This window comes from Choristoneura fumiferana, chromosome 13 (assembly GCF_025370935.1).
Source record: "Choristoneura fumiferana chromosome 13, NRCan_CFum_1, whole genome shotgun sequence".
NCBI classification, from domain to species: Eukaryota; Metazoa; Arthropoda; class Insecta; order Lepidoptera; family Tortricidae; genus Choristoneura; species Choristoneura fumiferana.
In genome coordinates this window covers 3672928-3695596 of record NC_133484.1, presented here as the reverse complement: position 1 = coordinate 3695596, position 22669 = coordinate 3672928, and the positions used below count along the sequence as shown (strand labels likewise).

Below are 22669 nucleotides of genomic sequence, written 5' to 3'. Positions count from 1 at the left end.
GTTTATTCTGGGTATTGGTCGTAGGTGGGCTTTAAAAATATCCGTCTAATAAGAAGTAGCTTATGAAAGTGATAAAGGAAAAATACTTAGTGACATAATTACATACTCTATGTCATTTGATGAATACAAAAAAGTAAGAATAATTAAAATACAGAATTTACATAGATGTATTTTTTTTTCTTAAATTCCCCAAGGACCCCTTAACTAACCTAATACCCTAACTATCATAATTTATTCTTCCACAAGATCAAAGTAATACAATTTAGTAACTAACTAATACATTACACAGGAAATGAGTTGCATAATCAGCCGATACAACTAAATGTTTGGCAAAACGTTAATTAAATGTAAGCTTCGAAAAACAGTTAAGGGTCAAAAGAGTAAATAGCCTCCCAAATTTGTGAGCCAGCTAATTAATTATAAAAACAGCAGTACGTTAAGCAAACACAATCGCCGTAACATAAGCAAAGGGCTGGGTCCCTTGTCCCTGGCTTAGCGAAATGCAAGTTGATTCAACTCGTCAGCCCCGATGAGCGCACTTAGTCGGGATTACCTCCGTCCTTCACCTATTTACGGTAAGTTTAACGCATTTATGACCGGTGTTGTCTTTAATTTATGGCCAGTGGCAGCGCAGGAACTAAATTTGGCAGGGGTAGGATACATTTTGCGAGGCTAAAATGGCCACACGCAATACTTTATTACAGGGCGCAGTAACCCAAAGTGGGCCGTGGCCTCCAACACCAGATTACGCCACGCTTTACGCTTTTTTTTTTTTTTGGCTCAAAAGACCCAGCTCTTGCCAGCCTACGACCCCGAGATACAAAAGGTCACATAATAGGTGTTGCAGGTGGTGGTGGTAATCACATTATTCGACAAAGAACGAAAGTCACTGACATTGCTCAGAGAATTAGTTCGTTAAAGTGGCGTTGGGCTGGCCACGTCTGTCGCAGGACCGATGAACGGTGGAGCAGACGAGTCCTCGAATGGAGACCACGGACGGGAAAACGTAGTGTAGGGCGTCCTGAGGCACGGAGGACGGATGACCTTAAGAGGATCGCTGGCGGCGGATGGATGCGAGGGGCTGAAGACAGAGTGTTGTGGCGCGCCATGGAAGAGGCCTATGTCCAGCAGTGGACTGCTGTAGGCTGATGATGATGATGAGGTGGTAAGACCTTGTGAAAGGTCCGCCCGGATTGCTACAACCATCTTGCTTGCTAATCCTGCCATGAAGCAGCAGTACTTGCACTGTTATGTTTCGGCGTGGAGAGTAAGACAGCCGGGGAAATTACTGGCACTTGAGGTATCCCATCTTTTAGGCCTCGAGGTTGGCAACGCATCTGCAATGCCCCTGATGTTGCAGGTGTCTATGGGTGGTGGTGATCTCTTACCATCAGGAGACCCACTTGCTCGTTTGCTACCCAGTCGAAAAAAAAGATGAGGGATTTTTAAATGGGCAAAAAACAAGAAACTTTTAAGGCGCGAGGCCACTTAGACCGCGAGGCTGTAGGCTGTGGACCACGTCGCTTACGCCTAGCGCATCTCTGATTTGGCACATTATTTTTACACAAACACGCTGCACTTTTCCCATAACCATGACCAATTGCCTGTCATAATTTTTGGCAATGGGGAAGCGTTTGTTGCCATCTCCTGGAGTAAGTGCTCAGTGTTTAGTATAACAGCTACCTAATCTACGCATACATAAAGTAGTGGGTTGTGAGATAGTTTCCTACCTTTTTTGCGTATTCTAGACTAGTAATCTATTTTAATATTATCTATTTGCTTTATTATTTACCTATTATTTAAAAAAACGCATTACCCAGCTTTTATTCCTCAAACCTGTCGTCGTTGCGAACCTGTTGTAGCAAAATTTGTTTTGTCTATATCTGACAAAGGTAAATAACAAAGTGACAGTTAATGACAAACAGGTGTTTAGATTAACAAGCATTTAGTTAGATGGAATTTAAAAATATATAAAGATAAATGTCAATGCAGATTTTTTTATATTAGGTGCGATTTAATATGTTAAGCGGAAAAAATATAAAATTAATGTCTAAAATACTTGACAAATTAAATTAAGCAAAGCAGTCTCATGGAACGAAAAAAAAATGATAAAAATCATTTTTTTTTTAAATGAACTAAAATAATTTCCTTGCTCACCCGCGACCTTACGATAGCTAAGCTTATGCAAAATATGCGCGTTCATGCAGTTCCTCCACCTCCACACTGTAAGAACACACACAAATCACACAAACCCATCTATCACCACCACTGACACACACACTACACTGACGCGTTTCGAACTCAAACAGAGCTCATCTTCAGAGTGACACAACCGTACACCATGCTACCAGTTGTTGTCAGTTGTTAGATTTTTTTTTGTTTCTTTTTTATTTGGCTCTAAGAAGAAGTTTTAATATCACCACTATTAAGTAACTTTTTAATTTTCAAGAAAGTTTATAATATAAAATATATTTTTTATAATAATGTAAATATCACTAAACATTCTTACCGATTGCTTTTCTTAATTCGTGCTTGCTTTATCATTAAAAATCATACAGTGATTATCAAAATGGACTTTCGTGGTCAGACCTAAGCAAACCTTCAATACAATCTTGTAAATTACACAGACCAATTTTCTGTTTCATTAGTTATTTATTACTTCCCTCGCAAAAGGAAAAAATAATAACCTCCTTTCTCTTAACAAGGGAAGTAAACGCATCCCACGGTTCATTAAAGCGGTCAATTCCATTTCTTCATATTAATGTTGTACCGAAATATTCCTAATAATTACGTGGAATACATCTTTTACGGTAAATAGGTAAGTCTGATGAAAGCTCTTTATTTGGAGGAAATAAAGGATGGGTTACATGCGAACTGCTGATCAGGCAGTTTATTGGAGACTAGCCTGTTCCCGCGACTCCGTCTGCGTAGAATTCGTTTATCGCTATCCCGCGGGTACTATACCCTTGTCCTTCCCCGGGAATCAAACTATCTGGATACCGAATTTGATGCTTCAGCAGTTTAGACGTGATGAGGTGAGAAACATACAAACAGACTTAGAAACCTTCGTAATTATAATATTAGTGGGATGCAATTTTGAAATTTCATTTTGTAGGAAGATGCATTTTAGGGTTTTGGAAACTATGCTAAAGTCCTCTCATTGGGCAAGGAGGGCTGTGCCCTGCAGTGTAACGTATAAACTGTATACCTAGTATAAGCTAAATAACAAGCATTGACAATTTACTTAAATGAGTCACCGCGATGTGGTTTTGTAACAAATATTGAATTAACGGTTAACAAATAATAGGATGTCGAACTGAGGGTATTAAATACGTTATGCCTTTGGCACTTTGCTGGAGGTTTGTTATAGAGTAGAAGTACCGTTTTTAACCCCCGACGCAAAATGAGGGGTGTAGTAAGTTTGACCGCTCTATGTGTGTGTGTCTGTGGCACCGTAGCTCTTAAGCGGGTGGACCGATTTGAATCCGGTTTATTTTATTTGAAATCAGGGTTTTGAGCGATGGTTCTTTGACATGTTTCATCAAAATCGGTTTAGCCGTTTTTGAGATATTTAAACAATAAATGACCATTTGTTCTCGGGTCTAGGATGTTTAATATGTATTTACTTAATTATGTATTTATCTATTAGTATGTTTATCCGTTGCGTAGTATCCATAGTACAAGCTTTGCTTAGTTTGGGACTAGGTTAATTGGTGTCAAGTGTCCCAGGATATTTATTTTATTTAGATACAATAAAAAAATATTGATAATATCGGTAAATTTATATTATTTCATAAGATTGATTTATATTTCTTAACTTTCTCCTTAATCTTACAGTATCCCTTGGCACAAAATACACCTCAAAAGGCGATTTACTGAGTTGTTAGCAAAAGTAGGCAATTCGTCAGGATCTTATCCGGGCACACGCAGGAGAATTCCATTTTCTAGTACATTAGACAGGTCAATCCGGCGCGGGTCGGTGGCGACCACTCGCTGCCGCTGTGGCGAGAATTATCCAATATGGCGGCCGGGCAAAAACACATTCAGAGTTGTAGGTAAAAAGCTTAATAAGATGAACTGTTTTATTAATAGTAACGTGTCGGTATACATAAGTCGGCGTTCCATGATTGAAAAATTACTTTATCTACACCCATATAGTAAACCCTCAATTAAGCGTTCAAAAACCATAGATAATGACCAGCATTACGACATCGGATTATATTATGAACACGGCTGTATCTTAATGGTCATTACGATACAGAAACCTGTATCGTCGTCGATTTCATGGGGGGGCGCCGCGACCACGTGCAGCAGCAGGTCGTCGCGCGCGCAGCGGGCGCAGCCCGTGGGGCAGACATACCTACCTAGTTCTCGTTAATGCAGGTCATTCTCAATCGTTCTTGAACACATGATAGAGGATTTAATATATGGATATAGATAAAATATTGTATGATGAGTTTATTAGTAATGACATAACACCCTATATAACCCATATTCCGCAAATAAAAATCATTTCATTTTCATTTCAGAACGTTCTACGGTGGGTCAGGAATCAAATGGTTCGACTGTACATGCAACAGGTCATCTTCTTAAGATTTTTACCTGTACTATTAATTTTTACATGATTTTATTAAATTTGCCCTGCGTGGTTCAAATTTTCTTGATAAAATTTACACTTGATTAAGCTCGTACCTCAAATCGTATCGTATCGATCATTTTTCGGAGTGATCTATAGGTACTCATATGAATACTATTTCAAAGGTTCATTTTGGTGACATATTGATTTTAAATACTAACGAGATTTTTGAGAGAAGTAGTGACGATATGCCGTTTGAATGACAATTAAATAAGTACCTACAGTCGAAAAAAGCTAAAGTCATGAGAAGAAAATTGTATTAAAAATATTTGTTCTTTGCTATAACTTATATTTCTGATATCAAAAAGTTTATTAATTGGTTCTTAAAATTGAACTAAGCACACTTTGCGTCTTAAATTGTATGACTAAGTTAAAGAGCATTAAGAGATAAAGCAAAAACTGACAAAAAAAGTCTTAATTTTAGGTTTTCGAACCCTTTTTAGCATAGGTTACTCAAGATCATAAGGATAGTCTCTAGAGCACCTGTAAAAGTTTAATTAAATTCGGAATAAGGTTTTCAACTCGCCTTACCTATTTTTCTTGGACTACAAGTCGATACGAGTAAAATTCGTGCCATTGTCACGCTAAAGATTAAAACGAAATGACAACTGAAGATCTCTTTCTTTCGTTTTTCATACGGGAAATGAAATAGAAAGTGCTCAGTATTCAAGTTTCAAAGGATAATCAGCACCTTAAACTGATTGAGACTTGTTACTGATGTAAACCAGGGGCCTGACAGTTTAGTTTCATTCATCGACGTTGTAGCGCTGCCATTTGTATGATATTATTACAATCTGTGGACCGCCGCCATTTCTTTACTGTCATGTCCTTACCCGTCATTGTGTTTTAAACATTGAGTTGAGTGCGGGTATTCTCTTGCGTTGTCCTCCCGTTTTGGTCGAATTGTAGTTCCATGAGTAGCCATCCTCCTCTGTTTAACAATACAATACTCTACTTGCGGTAGTGTTTAGTGCGAGTGATATTCTACTGACTTCCAATATGGCAAAATTCAAGTGTTGTGTTGTTGATTGTAGTTCAACAAGTGCCACTGACAAACTATTTTGCATGCCCAAAAACGACTGTTTACAAAATCTTTGGATGTTGTTGCTAGTACCGACTAGCCCTTATTTGCTGGCTTTAACCAAGAGTCAACAGTTGTTGAAACGCGTATGTGAAAGACATTTTGACCATACTCAGTTCGATCGAATAGGTACGCGGATTCGATATTCGTATCCTTGCCTGTTCACGAAAAAGGAAATGGTTCATGGTGTACCACTCTCGTCTATGGGAAAGTTTTTCTAACCTTCGCAATAATAGCTCCATGTTTAAAATTTTATTCAAATATAAATTTAATGGAACGAGACCCTTTAATGAATAAATGATTAAAAACACTTGGTCGTTTTATTTCATAACTTATACGAGTATGAATAAAACTTAAATTACAAGACATCCGTAACTCCCATTTATCGTAGAGCGCATCACTAGCATTGACTGGAGACTATCGATAATGATTATATCGACCTGTGGAAAGCCCTACGACTGTCAAACAAGTACCACAGATTGTAAAATTTAACAGCGCTAACAACGTCAATAATAGGAAACAACAATAATTGACTGTCCTATCTGTAGCTAGCTACATATTAGTAATCTGTGATGTAAACTTACGAGCTTTTCGAACGTTGTTTACATGAGAAAATAAAGAAAAGTGTCTGGGCACTTTGAAGATATTACAGCGCTCAGGCGAGTGTGTGACACTTTAACACTTTTACTCGTAATTTTAGAAGATGATAAAGTAGGACACCTAGGAACTACTTACCTAACGTCTCAGCATTATGCTGAGCCAGTGTCCGATTCACAACCGCAATGATAAATACTATCTTACTATCTAGTTATACTATCGTGCTTTATAATTCTTGTGTTGGAAATAAATAGAAGAAGAAGAAAGAAGAAGTAGGTTACGATCACTGAGAGTGTAGTGACTTAAAAGAAAATTGCTGGATGCGAACAAAACACACATTTTGTTTACAGCGGCATTGAAACGTTATATGAATAAGAAGTTTAATTTTTCCCCTAAAGTCCATGCTCACATCTAGAAATAAAAACTCGCTGTCATTCGAATTGAATGCTCCTGATTTCTCTAGAGAGGCCAGTTGAAAAACATCGCTGCGAAAACTTTTCAAAACTTGACGGTTTTATTTAATTTTACCAATCCGAACTTTCGATTCAGTGGCAACTTTGATTTTGAAATCGAGCGGTGGATTCTAATCCAATACGGGTGTTTTCACTTTAGCGATAAATATTTGGGGCAGGTATTGTAAGAATTTGTATGACCTATTAAGCAATATTGTAACTGCTGACAGAGAACGCATAGCTTAAATCTTTGGAGCTAGAGATTTGAAAGCGTCATATCTTAATTATCATTAGAAGTGCACTAAGAAGCCATTTTTAGAAATTTACACGGAATAGGAAACAAGTTTAAAATTTCTTGCGGCTTTTTTTTATGGTAGTTATAGGGGGAAAACGAGCAGGCGGATCGCCTGATGGTAAGCGATTACCGTCGCCCATGGACACCTGCAACACCAGAAGAGTCACAAGTGCGTTGCCGGCCTTTAAGGTAGGAGTACGCTCTTTTCTTGAAAACTTGAAGGTCATATCGGTCCGGGAATACCGCAGGCGATAGTTCATTCCAGAGATTTGCTAAGCGAGGCAGGAAATTTCCGGAAAAACGCACAGTAGAGGACCGCCAACCATCTAAATAGTGAGGATGGAAGTGTTGTCGCGTAGGTCGCTGGCGAAAGGATGCGGCAGGGATCAATCCGAATAACTCCTCGGAGCACTCCCCGTTGTACATGCGAGTCAACGTACGTAGTTTCCATTAAAAAGGGATAAGAAATAAATAAATATTAAACAATATAAACGGACAATACCATTGTAGATCCTGTGTCAGTAAAAGAGATTCCATAGTACTCGTAATGTTTATAAAGAGTTGACCGCTGGCTCTCTTTTCTGTAGTTTGTCGCAGTGGCAGCTATAAAAAATAAAACTCGCTTAGATCGCTAAGCTGGCTTGGCAGTCAGAATTCACGCTGAGAAAACAAACAGAGTTTATTTTACGACAGTGCTAGTAATTGGCCGTCGTACGCATAAGTATTATAGGTATATTCGCTTAACTCAGTGACAAAACTAACGGAACTACGCACTTGCTTTTCGCTGCTTGTTAACTCGTATCTAGTTTGTAGCGCAATACTTACTCGCTTTTCGTCCATCGTCAGAAGTAGGACAAGTGCCTTCTTCTTATTATTTATTCTGTGGTCTAGCTAGACTTATTAGCTGATTAGAAAATGTCACATAAATTGTCCTTGATTTTTCCTTTTTGAAGTTTAGTGATCTTTAATGTTCTTTGTAGATTAAGTAATCTAAGAAACAGGAAGTTTTAGTTAGTGCCACGGAGAGTGATACTCCTCTATCTCGTTTCATTTTATTTTATTTGCGTTTTAACACGACAATTTATTTATTTATTTATTTTAGGGATAAGTTCGCCTTTGTACATGAATTTCATTGTTTGTCATCTGTGTTTGTTTACTTATTTTGTACAATAAAGAGTTTACATACATACAATTTTAATTAAGATATTATTTACTAGACGTCACATAACTTCGTCTGTCCTTTGGAAAGATTATGCTTTGTTTCGAATAAAAAGTGGCATTTAAATGAACGACATGAAATGATATAATTATTCAATTATATAAATAAAAAAAAATCTGATATTAAAAAAAACATAAATTACAAAAGTTCAGAGGTAGGCTTTGGGCTTGCTTGCACCCACGGCCCTCTAACTAGACTATTAGGCCATTAGTCAAATCATTAGGTTACCACGATAATATATGCATAAACTTCAAATTTCTTCTTCAACTTTAACTTTTGTCCAATGTCAAACTCAAAAGTAATTGAACCTCTTTGTTTCTTTTGGCACCGTGCGTCACTAATTAAAAACACTTCAAACTGTCTTTGTTTTACTGCGACAAAATACTATTCTTTGAGCTCAGCTGTACACGCTCGATATTTTCTCTGTTTTTTTAAGTATAAGTAGGTATAACAATACCAATACCATATTTATAAGTATTATTCTGCCAATTTACACCCCCTCAAACTTGCACGGAAAGAAACGAAAAATTGAGCCTTCGCTTTCCTCAAGAAAATTAGTTTATAATTCTTAGCAACTTCGTTACAATTATTTAAGCTGCCTTATAAAACTTTTCTGTTTTTATGGAAAATAATTTTGGCGTCAAAATACAAAGTACTAAACTGGGCAAGTAAATGGCAACGTGTCAAAATAAAGTTTAAAAGAATAATGGAAATAAAACACATTGTTCATTTGAAAATATAATTTTCCGTGAAACTATTACTTAGTTAATACATTTTGATGGGGCAATATAATACAGATTAGTTTAGGTTAGGTTAGATTTCATTTTCAAATTCTGCGTAAAGGTGCGAATTCTGAGAAAATTGCATAATTTCAAATGATCATAAAATATTCTGTCCGTTATTTTTTTCTTACTTCTATCCAAGTGAATATTTGAAAAAAAATGTGACGAAGTCTTGTTGATGTCTACTTTACATAGGAAAGGCTAAGCGAATGTCAACTTGGTACTAAGGACATAATAAAGGTACCTTGCCTTGTAAGACAAAGTTCTTGCAAATGCCAGTGAAGTAAAGCATGTAACATGCTATCAACTGGCTGGCAGCTAAAAGGCTGTACTTTATCTTTTTGCGTGAATATCAACAGTTGATATTAAAATAATTTTTTGAATCAGGCGTTACTTTACGGAGGTCCATATCAATGAACTAAAAGAATTTCCATGCTCACCCGCGACCTTACGATAGCTAAGCTTATACAAAATATGCGTGTTCATGCAGTTCCTCCACCTCCACACTGTAAGACACACACACACACAAATCACACAAACCCATCTATCACCACCACCACACTACACTGACGCGTTTCGAACTCAACCAGAGCTCATCTTCAGAGTGACTAACTACTAGTTAGTAGTACTAGTTGCTAGTCTAACAACTGGTAGCATGGTGTACGGTTGTGTCACTCTGAAGATGAGCTCTGGTTGAGTTCGAAACGCGTCAGTGTAGTGTGGTGGTGGTGATAGATGGGTTTGTGTAATTTGTGTGTGTTCTTACAGTATGGAGGTGGAGGAACTGCATGAACACGCATATTTTGCATAGGCTTAGCTATCGTAAAATCGCGGGTGAGCAAGGAAATTCTTTTAGTTCAGTTGATATTCACTCAAAAAAATAAGGTACAGCTTTAGCTGCCATTCAAGTTAATGGTAACTCTGTCAAAAGAGCGGCGTAATGTTTAATTGTCTTCGTATACAAGATGCAGATTTTAAGACTTGTTGAAAGTAACTTAAGGATGCGAAAAAAGCCTGTATTTAACTGTTTATCTTTGTTTCAGATGTATCCAGTCTTCGAGACGTAAAGATTCTAGTGGAACCTCCAATAGTGATTCGCAACGAGACAGCCTCAATAATCTGCTATCGCGACATGCAAGGAGCGCCTGTGTACTCCGTCAAGTGGTACCGGGGAAACCATGAGTTTTACAGGTAAGCTAATCGCTCACTTGCGTATTTTAAATTGAAGCAAAAAATGAGTTCTTTAAGCTCTCGCTTTGCTCGTGTTTAAGATTACAGAAACTTGATGAGAATTGTCTACGAATTATGCGTTTAAACTACTGTTTGTCGTCTTGTGCCTGATATCTTTAAATAGCTTTTTAATGTAATGAATTTTATGATCGAAGCATATAATTTCTACCAGGTATACGCCACAAGAGACACCGAGCACCAAAGAGTTTGGGCTGCTTGGGATCTATGTTGATGTAAGTATAGAAAAAAAAAATATTTTTACCAATAAATAATAAAGTACCCATTTAAAAAAATTAAAAAAAGTATTTTTTAAGGTTTGTATAATTGTAAGTGGAAATTGCAGCAGCATTAATTGGATTTATTAGTGGCACTAGTTAGCAAAAAAGAAACACCGAAAAAAAAAGCAAAGCATACAATGTAATTTTTATTATTGCAGTTCGTATAAAACAAAAAATCCGTTATTCTGAGTAAAAGTCATGAGTAATTTCCTATTTATCCTTGGTTTTCATATAATCATTATTAAGTTTCAAAACAGTTTCTGCATGAAAATACTCATCTAAATAGTTGTTTAAACGAACGCGTTCTTTTCTATTCTAATCCAACAAAATGCAGACGAGATTTTTCAGAGCATTCACAAATAAGCAAGGACGAAAGTATCACCATCGATTTTCTGTCTTTCAGTTACTATGTATTATAAAGCCTAGGTGTATACCGATCTGCTTCGATAGTGTTAGTATATAGTCAACCAATTTGATTCGTAGGCCACCACAGAACCTTGTCATTGTGTCATTTTACGTCATCCTAATAGGCATTGCTATAGACAAATCAAAATTATCCACTATGTTAAGGTTCTATAGTGGCCTAGGTTATCAAATTGGCTGACTGTACAAACAGAGCAGAGCAAACGTACGTTTGGGCTCCACAGGAAACCAGCGTTACTGCACATAATGTGCGGCAACATATGCTGAGTGGAGACCCTTTTTGGTATCCTGCCGTGTCACCTAGTAACATAGTTTTAGTGCTAGTTCTAGTCCTAGTTTTAGGTGGTACTTTTTGGAGCCAAAATAAACTTTTCTTTCTTTCTTTCTTTCTTCAAACAAAATACAGGGTGTTAATTAAATCAAAGTCAAAGTCAAAATATCTTCATTCAATTTAGGCTATAACAAGCACTTATGAATGTCAAAAAAAATCTACCACCTGTTCGGAAAAACCTCTGTTAAGAAGAATCCGGCAAGAAACTCAACGAGGTATATTTTTATAAACAGATTTACAATATTATTAAATGATATCTATACATCACAAGTATTTAACATAATAACTTTACTTTTTAACACAGTAGGTTCGCTATTTGACGGTATCGCTACCTATATCGATATAATCATTAACTTTATAATACGCCTTAGATATTAAAACTAAATGAAAACGTGGCAGTAGTTTTATTAGACTCGAGATCAGATATCTTTATTTGTTTTCAGTTTAAAAGTTGCGAATGCCATATACGCCGGTTGCATACTGTTTAGATAAATAATATTATGACACTGGCCATTTTTTGTTAGTTTTTCTTATTCCATCATAATTATCATCATCATCATCCCAGCCTATATACGTCCCACTGCTGGGAACAGGCCTCCTCTCAGAACAAGAGGGCTTGGGCCATAGTTCCCACGCGGGCCCAGCGCGGATTGGGAACTTCACACACACCATTGAATTGCTTCGCAGGTTTGTGCAGGTTTCCTCACGATGTTTTTCTTCATCGCAAAGCTCGTGGTAAATTTCAAATGTAATTCCCCACATGAATTTCGAAAAACTCAGAGGTGCGAGCCGGGGTTTGAACCCACGACCCTCAGCTTGAGAGGCGATAGGTCAAACCACTATGCCACCACGGCTTATTCCATACTATCTTTATATCTCAACATGATCGATTGGTTACTTTACACGTGAAAGCGTAACAAACGAACATACAAACAAGAATAAATAATGCCCTCTTTTGCATTTATAATTTCAATTAAGATGGTTAGCATATCTGTTGAAAAGTAAACAAAAACGATTTCGCAAAGCTAAATTTCAATTATCTACACCAAAATGCCAAAAAATAGTGCTACCATTTCTGTTAGATCCTTTAATTAATGATAACAGTGTAGGATCTCAAAGCTTTATTCAGACTTGATTAAAATAAGCAATAAGAAAGATAAAAGATAAAACGTTGAATAAAGTGAAGATTCCACCCAATGTACCGCTACGACAAAATTAATAAGGGGAATAGAAGTATGGCGCAACCGGAAAGCCTCTACCTGGCTAAAAAGCCATGACATGTATTCCCTGCCTCCATTTCGTCTGAATTATGCACGCTTTTTGCTGCCTCTGCCTGCATTGGTTTCCAATCTATATCATGTATGTCGGCGGCCGATCGTAAAATCCGCCAGATCACGAAACTCCTAGGCATATCGTGAAATGACGCCATTTCATGATATGCCTAAAAGTTGGTCAGGCATATCACGATGTGCCTGAGAAACCAACAATACGGCTCATCGATTAGAGCTTCGCATTCGTCGATATTCTTAGCTCTATACCGGGCACATCGTGATATTATTATGCTGAAAAAAAAGTCAAATTTAGGTACGACGAACGAGGCGAGGTCAGTATAAATTGTGACCACAAGGCATAAGTCGTGCGAGCGAAAAGAGCAGAGCATGCCGCGGCAGCGGCCGGCAAAGTGCCAGAACCGGTATGGCGGCGTTTTATGATATGCCTTGGAATTTCATGATCTGCCTAAACTGGCCAAATCATGAAATGGCAGCGGTTCATGATATGCATAGGAATTACATGATCTGCCTAAACGTCACTAGGTTAATTGTTAAATGGTGAGTTTTTAACGATATCGCGGATGCCCCTTAGTCAATTCATGAAATGGCGACATTTTTATTTATTTATTTATTTAATCTCATAATTAACACTTACAGTCAAGCCACACATGCTAATTATATATTATTTTTTCAGCATATCACGATGTGCCCGGTATAGAGCTAGGAATATCGACGAATGCGTTGCTCTAATCGATCTGCCGTATTGTTTCTCAGGCACATCGTGATATGCCTGGCCAAGACGGCATTTCACGATATGCCTAGGAATTTCGTGATCTGGTAAATTTTACGATCGGCCGCCGACAGTTATACTAATTTCAGGCCAATCCGATCAGTAGAAGTGGGTCAAAATTAATTTGCAGCATTTGAAACAAACAAATTTCTTATCTTTGTAAGAATACACACATCACACAAACTTAACCATCGTCACCTCACGCTTCGAACTGAACCGCAGTTAATCATCAGGGCAACACAACCAATTACCATGCTACTATATGACTACCAAACCCAAAAAAAAACATTTAAAATCCCTCATGTACAGTCTAGGGCAAAGATAGTGACACGGCCAAAGTTACAAAAATAATATGTATACACGACTTTATGCATTAAGGCCGTGTATACATATTTTTGCAACTTTGGCCGTGTCGATATCTTTGCCCTTGACTGTACCCACTTTATCTTTCTCAAAGAATTTTCCCACAATTATTTTATTAATTAATTTACGTTTATTAAATGCCAAGAAGATCTATAGAGCTAAATAAGCAATACAAAATTCATAGTAATATTAACTTAAAACAATTAAATACTTACATTGCACAGCATCTTAATTAACATGTCGAGCTAAACTCGATTTAAGACGTGAATTATCCGGGTCAATATATTTAATACATCTTAAAATAAGTTAAAATTATTATTATTCTTTTTTTAATTAGCTTATTTTGCCCCACTGCCTCCCCTTTTTTTTCACCTCGTTTCTTTTGAGCAAGTGGGTCTCCTGATGATAAGAGATCACCACCGCCCATAGACACCTGCAACATCAGGGGGATTGCAGATGCGTTGCCAACCTAGGGGTCTAGGGGTCTACTTTTAAATTTGGCCAACTCTTGCCAATCTAAAATTATTCCTAAAAGTAATTATTAATTCGATTATTTTACACTATATTTTACAAACTTTACTAATGTTACCTAATAGTTTTCAAAGTCAAAGTCAAAATATCTTTATTCAATACGGTATTTGACAACTCCTGATTTTGCCATATCTTAATATTATTATGAAAATATAGATATACAGATAGTGTTTAGCGAAGAGAAAATTTAAATCGGTTGAAAATTGGATTTATAGTGATTTTACGAAAAATCTATATACCTGTCTCTTTCTCGATCGCTTTTCTCTATGCAGCAAGTATGGCGGTACTGGCGTGTGACGTCACATGCCAGTATGTCCTCCTCTGTCTAATCTTGAATTTCAAACCTTTATAACTTTGTTATTTGTAAAGGTAGCTTAAAAATTGTTTTTCTATTCGGTAACAGGCATTGTGTAGTTTTAATTTATAAAACATATACAAAATAGATGAATGTCAAAAAAATAAAAATCTACCACCGGTTCGGAAAATCCTCTGTTGAGAAGAATCCGGCAAGAAACTCAACGAGGTACGAGTATATATTTTTTAAACAGATTAACAATAAGTAGGTATTAAGTTTAACTAGCCGTGGTGGCCTAGTGGTTTGACCTATCGCCTCTCAAGCAGAGGGTCGTGGTTTCAAACCCCGGCTCACACCTCTGAGTTTTTCGAAATTCATGTGCGGAATTACATTTACAAAAAATTTACCACGAGCTTTGCGGTGAAGGAAAACATCGTGAGGAAACCTGCACAAACCTGCGAAGCAATTCAATGGTGCGTGTGAAGTTCCCAATCCGCACTGGGCCCGCGTGGGAACTATGGCCCAAGACCTCTAGTTCTGAGAGGAGGCCTGTTCCCAGCAGTGGGACGTATATAGGCTGGGATGGAGGTATTAAATGACAGCCATACATTACAAGCAGGTATTTAGAATAACTTAAGTATTAACACAGTAGTGACCTGTATAATACGAGTACTTAGGAAAATAAAACAATGCTGGCCTAGTTCGAGAATATCTACTCAGCCTTTTAGTCGGTAAGACGAAAAACCACAAAGAGAAACTCGAACTGAATTGATTTAGTTTAGCTTCGTTCTTGACATTTATTCACGCAAAATAGATTCATCTAAATCACTTTCCTTTTTCTCCGAGAAGCCGCGAGCTTCTATTATACCCAATAATAAAACCTACTATAGAAAATGTTATAGCCTAGTCATTTGAACTTAGCCTCTCAAGCTGAGTAATCGTGGATCGCCTATAACAATAAAGTTACTTTTTTTTAGAAATTACATTGTGCACGTGTGAACTAAGCCCTTTCATAGTAGGTACAGTCGAGTTCATAAACTTGTGAGCAAAAATTTGATCAAAAATATCTGAACACGCTTCTACGCCGTTAACAACAGAGTCGTGTCAGATATTTTCGATTTAAGATACGAACCTGAGCCGTACTTCACCGGTCTGATAATAGAATGAAACGTTTTTATAATAAATTTAGTATATTAGAAATGGCTATATTGATTTATTTAAAAAAATGTTGATTAAAAAAAAAATTATGGCCTGTCCAGGAGTTTTTAGCAAACCCATTTCTAATTATTTTCTAATAGGTATACTAAATTGATTATAAAATACGTTTCATTATATTATCAGACCGGTGAAGTTCGATTTAAGTTCGGATTTTAGACTGAATACTTACAGCCTTAGTTACCTCAATTTGAGAGATGGCATTGCCTAGCAGTAAAAAAGAAACAAACAAGACATTACCTCGTTGAGTTTCTTTCCGGGTTCATCTAAACAGAGGATTTTCCGAACCGGTGGTAGATTTATTTGACATTCTTGAGTGCCTGTGACAGACTAACTTGAATAAAGATATTTGGAATTTGTATTTGATATTTATTTTTTTAAATACAAACAATTGCAACAAAAGCTAAAACTAGTACTTACACGATGCAGTGGAATGTATACAGGGCAGAAATAAGATGATGAAGCACCATGACATTACATTACATGACATTAGTGATTGGTGTTGAAAACATAGCAATTTCTTCAGCACCGTCACCTCAAACAACACCTAATTCTTCAAAAATCCAATCAACCTGTGCCAATATTGGAGCGCTAACGAACTGGCGGGCGTTCCCAATATTCCCTGCTTGGAAATTTCCTTCGCGTCGAATATGCTCTCACCTTTGCTATATCGGATCAGTGAAACTAAATTGGTGTGCGGAACGTCGTCTGTTGCACGTTTCTGTAGTGTCGCTCTGTCGTACAAGTTTAGGAGAGCTTTTGAAAACACGTGTAGTCAGCTCAAAGCGATTAAACTGGTGGACCTTGAGTTCTTATCGTAAGACACACTTTGAAACGTTCCACGACGTAACGAACTCTCAATAAAAATCGTATTTTGCTATATTGCATCCTATTTTGCGCTGTAGTTGATACAAAATGTGTTGTGCGATTGTGCTGGGAGTTGTTCGAAATTTGAAATTAGTTCTGTTGTGACGCCTGCCCGTTATTATGTAAAAAAAACCGGCCAAGAGCGTGTCGGACACGCCTGAAATAGGGTTCCGTAGCCATTACGAAAAATTTAAGTAATATTTTTCTAAGGATGTCGTATTTTGTACGGAATGGGGGGGGTCGATTTTAATGAAAATTTTCACTCAAAAGTTGAATATTTTTCAAATCACTGAATCGAAAAGTTTTAAAAGACCTATCCAACGATACCCCACATCTATGAGGTTGGATGAGAAAAAAAAAACACCCCCACTTTACGTCTATGAGAGGTACTCTAAAAATTTTTTTTTTTAATTTTTTATTATACCATTTTGTCCGCATAGTTTACATATATATTCGTGCAAAATTACAGCTTTATAGTATTGATAGTCCCTGAGCAAAGCCGTGGACGGACACACAGACAGACAGACAGACAGACATGGCGAAACTATAAGGGTTCCGTTTTTGCCATTTTGGCTACGGAACCCTAAAAACTACGACATGTTTTCAAGTGACATAGGCTAAAAGAAACCTCTTGTTTGGATAACATAATATTATATTATTTGTTGCTCTAAGGATCTTTGTCAGCAACCCGCCAGTTTGCGTAGGCTTCATAATTGTGGCAGTTTTCCTTTTCCTTTCACTATTATGTAGGTACTATTGTCCTGAAATTGTTTAACATACCTGCCCAAAATAAACAATTTAGCTTATTTACACCGATTTAAACGCACGTAAAAAGGACGTGGTGGCCGAGTGGTTTGACCTATGGCCTCTCAAGCAGGGGATCGTGGGTTCAAACCCCGGCTCGCACCTCTGAGTTTTTCCAAATTCATGTGCGAAATTTCATTTGAAATTTACCACGAGCTTTGCGGTGAAGGAAAACATCGTGAGGGGAAACCTGCACAAACCTGCGAAGCAATTCAATGGTGTGTGTGAAGTTCCCAATCCGCACTGGGCCCGCGTGGGAACTACGGCCCAAGCCCTCTCATTCTGAGAGGAGGCGTGTGCCCAGCAGTGGGACGTATATAACACGGTTTTTTGACAAGGCTACCAAGTACGTATTTTATGTGCCTGAAATGTGTGATGCCGTTCTTGTTTATCGACTAAAATAATAAGAGAAGACAGGGTAAGAGCAAGCGCCAGCCAACCAGCATTCTACAATTAATTGTTTGTAGATTTGATTGTCCTATTCTATTGCCAAATTTATTATTAAAAACAAAAAATAAAGACGTATTTGATAGTCAGTAAGCGTTACTTCTTAAGCGTTAAGCCGTTCATTATTAACATACTATGGATCATCCGGTTTATAATAAAGATTTTTTATGCTTATTATAATTTTTGTAAGATATTTTTCTTTTTAGACCAACAGATCGGACGGCGAGCAGGTAGTGCTCCGGCGTCTCGACCTCAGCCTCGCTGGCAATTTCAGCTGTGAAGTGACAGCAGACACATCTTTCACCACTGCCATCGCTTACAAGTTCATCGATGTCATAGGTAAGGCTCGATAAGTAAGTAAGTATGTAAATCTTAGATATAGTGAATAAACTACGAGTATCAGTATAAGGGAGCTATGGAGACTGGAGAGGAATATTCTCGACGGGATCGAATCAGAAATGGGGAGATACGTAGAGGAACGAGGGTTACTGACATTGCCAAGCGAATTAGCTCATTGAAGTATCAATGGATTCGATTTGTAGCATTCGAAGATGGCGGATGTAGACAATATCTAATTTTGCTATTTCTGTTTCTTTGGCTAGTTGAAGTATAATTTTGATAGTGTTTTATGCGGCGATTAACCTTAACAGTGAACAGTGATCCCAAAATCCTATATTGCTCTCGTGTCGAACATTTTTTAATGCGCAAGTGGTCTCCACGTGGTTTCTGGAATTTTACTATCAAGTTGCAAAAACTACAATCACCGTACAACGTGCCTCTCAAAGAGAGTTTAACTTGACACTGGCGAAATTGTCCTATTTATTAGGACAGAAAAGCCATATTTTAAAAGAGAAGAAGAAGAAGAAGTATCAATGGGCAGACCATACAGCACGGAGGACAGATGGCTGTTGGGGCCGAAAAGTTCTTGAATGGTGACTGCGGATCGAAAAGCGCAGCGTAGTAGTCCTGCCAACAGTGGACGTCCTGCGGCTGATATGATGATGTTAAATGAGCTTGGCTGAGTCTAGCATTAATTATCACGATTTAGGGGCTGTTTCACCATCCATTGATTAGCGTTAACCAACGGTTAAATGTGACGCCGTCTCCGTCTATTCGAACAAAACAAGTAGAGACGGCATCACACCTACCCGCCAGTTAACACTAATCAATGGATGGTGAAACAGCCCCTTAATGTTTAAGTAGATAAATTAATTATTGTCCTTTCTCAAAACCTATGTTTTGGCACTATTGCCGATCTCGATTTGGCATAATGAATAAAAGTTCCAGAGCAAAACTAAGTCTCCTACGTATTGTAGCAAACTTAACGAAGTTCGATTCTCGATTTGTGGTTGGATGGGTTCTATTTTATTTACATTTTCAAAGGTTTTCTGAGAGCGAACGTCAGTAATGTAGTGAGAAGTAAAGACAAAATAGAAAATTTTATTTAAGAATGTTATTAAAAGTTATGATCTCAAGGCCAGCTACCTTTCGTATAGTCGAATATTTTTTTGTCCGAATGTCGTAAGTGTGCCATTAATCAGCAGCATAGATATATGTGGGTTGCCTCGCAGTGTTCTCTTTCACCAAAAACTACATAGCTAATTTCGAACTTCGTTTCACACATTAATTCACTTAAGTATAGCGACGGGGAAGAAGTAAATTCTCCTATCTCACACAGGCCTAACTTTACAGGAGAAGGAAAAACTGAATATCTTTTTTGTTTATAATTTTACCTTGATTTGATGTTCTGAGGGTTTGTTTGTTATCTAAGTAGTTGTTTTTTTAAACTAATTATTATTTAGTAGTGCTACAGGATTTAAAGTAAGTGCAAGTTAGAAGGTATTGTTCCTTGTGTTGTGTCGAGTATTTTGAAGTTAGACGATTTTTCCACTAGTAAAAATTCCTTCAAATTCCTAATATTAGTATAATTTCTCTGTGTAAACAATGTTCTACAGCATCAAAAACCTTATCTTTATTTAGAATAATATCAATAAGTACTTTATAACATAAATTAAGCATGATTTTGTAAGATAGGAGGTATTGCTTATTACGAATCCCAAATTGAGTTCAAGTTAGAAGATATTTCAATGGAATAGGGGAAGAATTAGAAAGTGAATATCTTAGCTGAAATTTACAGAGCATTCAACATAATAATTAAATATCGTTTTGTAAATAAAAATATATCAATAAGACGCCAACACCGTAATAATATCTTTATTGAAGATATAAACTTTAAACAAAATTACGATTTTATTATTCTGTTAATAGTCGATAGACTAACGTTTAGGATACTTGGGTCCTGTGTCATCATCAATAAAAAATCTTCTCTTTACTGCTTCCGATGGTTTTCCTAGCAAAAATTAAGTAAACCCAGAGTTATAGTTATTAGAAGGTAAATTAACAAATAACAAATATGCGTGCCTTTAATACTGCACGTATTAAGGAATCAATTGAGCGGAACCAGGGCTCTAGTGTTCGCAAAGAATTCGTCTATTGGGAAAAGCCAAATGACTAAGTTGAAGATCGACGATGGCAGTATCATCTCATCGAAACCGGAGTTGTTGAGAGAACTCGAAAGGTTTTACGAACAGTTATATACCTCGACACAGAAGCCCGTTGTAGGTGCAGCTCAAGATACCAGAGCTAAACTAATCCGTCATTACACTGAAGACATCCCATCAGCCAGTACGAGATTAGAGTGGCTCTCAAATAACTTAAAAACAACAAGGCTCCGGGGGATGACGGAATCATGACAGAACTTCTGAGAGCGGGTGGTAAACCGGTACTTGTAGTCCTCCAGAGGTTATTTAATTCCGTCATACTCGAGGGTACCACGCCGGATGCATGGCATAGAAGTGTGGTGGTGCTCTTCTTCAAAAAGGCGACAATACCTTATTGAAGAACTATAGAACCATCTCACTCCTGAGTCATGTATACAAGTTATTTTCGAGGGTCATTACGAATCGTCTCGAGCGAAGGTTTGATGATTTCCAGCCTCCCGAATAAGCTGGATTCTGTAAAGGCTTTAGCACCATAGACCACATTCACACGCTCCGCCAGATTATACAGAAGACCGAGGAGAATAATCGGCCACTCTGTTTAGCGTCTGTGGACTATGAAAAAGCCTTCGATTCAATCGAGACCTGGGCTGTATTGCAGTCCCTTCAGCGATGCCATATTGACTATAGATATATCGAGGTGTTAAAGAGTTTGTACAGCAGCGCCACTATGTCGATCTGGTTGCAGAACGAGAGTACACAACCAATCCAACTACAGCGAGGTGTGAGACAGGGAGACGTTATTTCTCCGAAGCTGTTCACAAATGCGTTGGAGGACCTTTTCAAGCTCTTGGACTGGAACAGGTTCGGCATCAATATCAACGGCGAGTACATCACCCATCTTCGTTTTGCCGATGATATAGTCATAATGGCAAAGTCGCTGGAGGAGCTAAATACAATGCTCAGTGACCTCAGGTGGGTCTTAAGATGAATATGGTCAAGACTAAAAATCATGTCAAATGTCCATGTCACACCCGTGCCGGTTATCGCTGGGAACGATGCACTTGAAGTTGTTGACCACTATGTTTACCTTGTACAAGTTGACCAATTGGGTAGGTCCAACTTCGACAAAGAGGTCGCCCGAAGAATCCAACTCGGATGGGCAGCGTTCGGTAAACTTTGTAATATCTTCTCGTCCAATATTACGCAGTGCCTGAACATTGTAATTAGGTATAAGATAAACCATCATAGGTATCTATTGCACACGTAAAATTGAATGCCTGTCGTCCAGGTTCGCCGTTAGTAAGATCTTCTAACTTCAAAGTATTAACAATGCCAACATCTCTTTTCTACGTTATATACGGAGATAGGAGGTATTTTTAAAACAAAAAAATCTACCTTGTAAACTTACTACCTTGTAATCTATATTGTAAAACTTACCTTAATCATTAACAATCCAACACAAACTAAACATTATTTTCTATTTTTCACAATATATTTCACGAGATGCACGTTAAAACTTGCACTTGTTGCTGTGATATTAGTAAGCAGCGGCGCGGTTGTGCAAACTGAGCGAAGCTAACACCATCTGTATAGACGGACTAGAACCTCCTAGACATCGCGCGATCAGCCGTCAAGACGTTACGCGGTTGTCAACTCAACACACCAGTCAGTCGCGCGAGCGCAGCGGTCGAGTAAACACGTTTCTTTATGCAGATAGGAGATATTTTCAGCAAAAACACGCGCGAAACAGATAGGAGTAATTTCTTCCAGCAGAAAGGAGGTTTTTTCATAAAAATGTTTACAAAATATAAAAGCTGTATTTTAAGAGCTATTTCTATTTGACAAAAAATCGCCTAAAACTTGAACATGTAGATAGGAGATCTTTACAGGATACGTAAAATAAAATTTTACATCTAACTACATTAAAAAGTCAATTTGCCCAAAAATGTAAGATAGGAGGATTTACTTCTTCCCCGTCGATAGGTATCTTTTCTTGGAGTTGGGAATACGATTTTTCTTAGAGAATGTAAAGAAACCTTTTTCACCTTCACACTCTTGGGCTCTCAACGGTATAATCCGTTTATTGATACTGAACGAAAAGACCCCAGTAACAATCCTGAGGTTAATTTTAAAGTAGTATTGTCCGCGTCTTCGCTAGTATATAATTAGGTCTGATACACATAAGTACACATGCACGTGCACTCACGCAATCACTCTCACGCACGCTTGCACACACACTAGCACACTCGCACGCACGCACA

At 37.6% G+C, this 22669-nt stretch overlaps 1 protein-coding gene across 2 annotated transcripts in view; it reads left to right on the top strand.

Moving 5' to 3' along the window:
* LOC141433901 (uncharacterized) overlaps positions 1-22669 on the top strand; it is a 134683-nt gene that overhangs the window by 97080 nt on the left and 14934 nt on the right. For both annotated transcript variants that reach the window (XM_074096018.1, XM_074096017.1), the window contains exons 2-4: positions 10106-10253; positions 10465-10525; positions 18114-18246. In XM_074096018.1, the coding sequence (XP_073952119.1) occupies positions 10106-10253; positions 10465-10525; positions 18114-18246 (342 nt within the window). The remainder of the gene's footprint in view (positions 1-10105; positions 10254-10464; positions 10526-18113; positions 18247-22669) is intronic.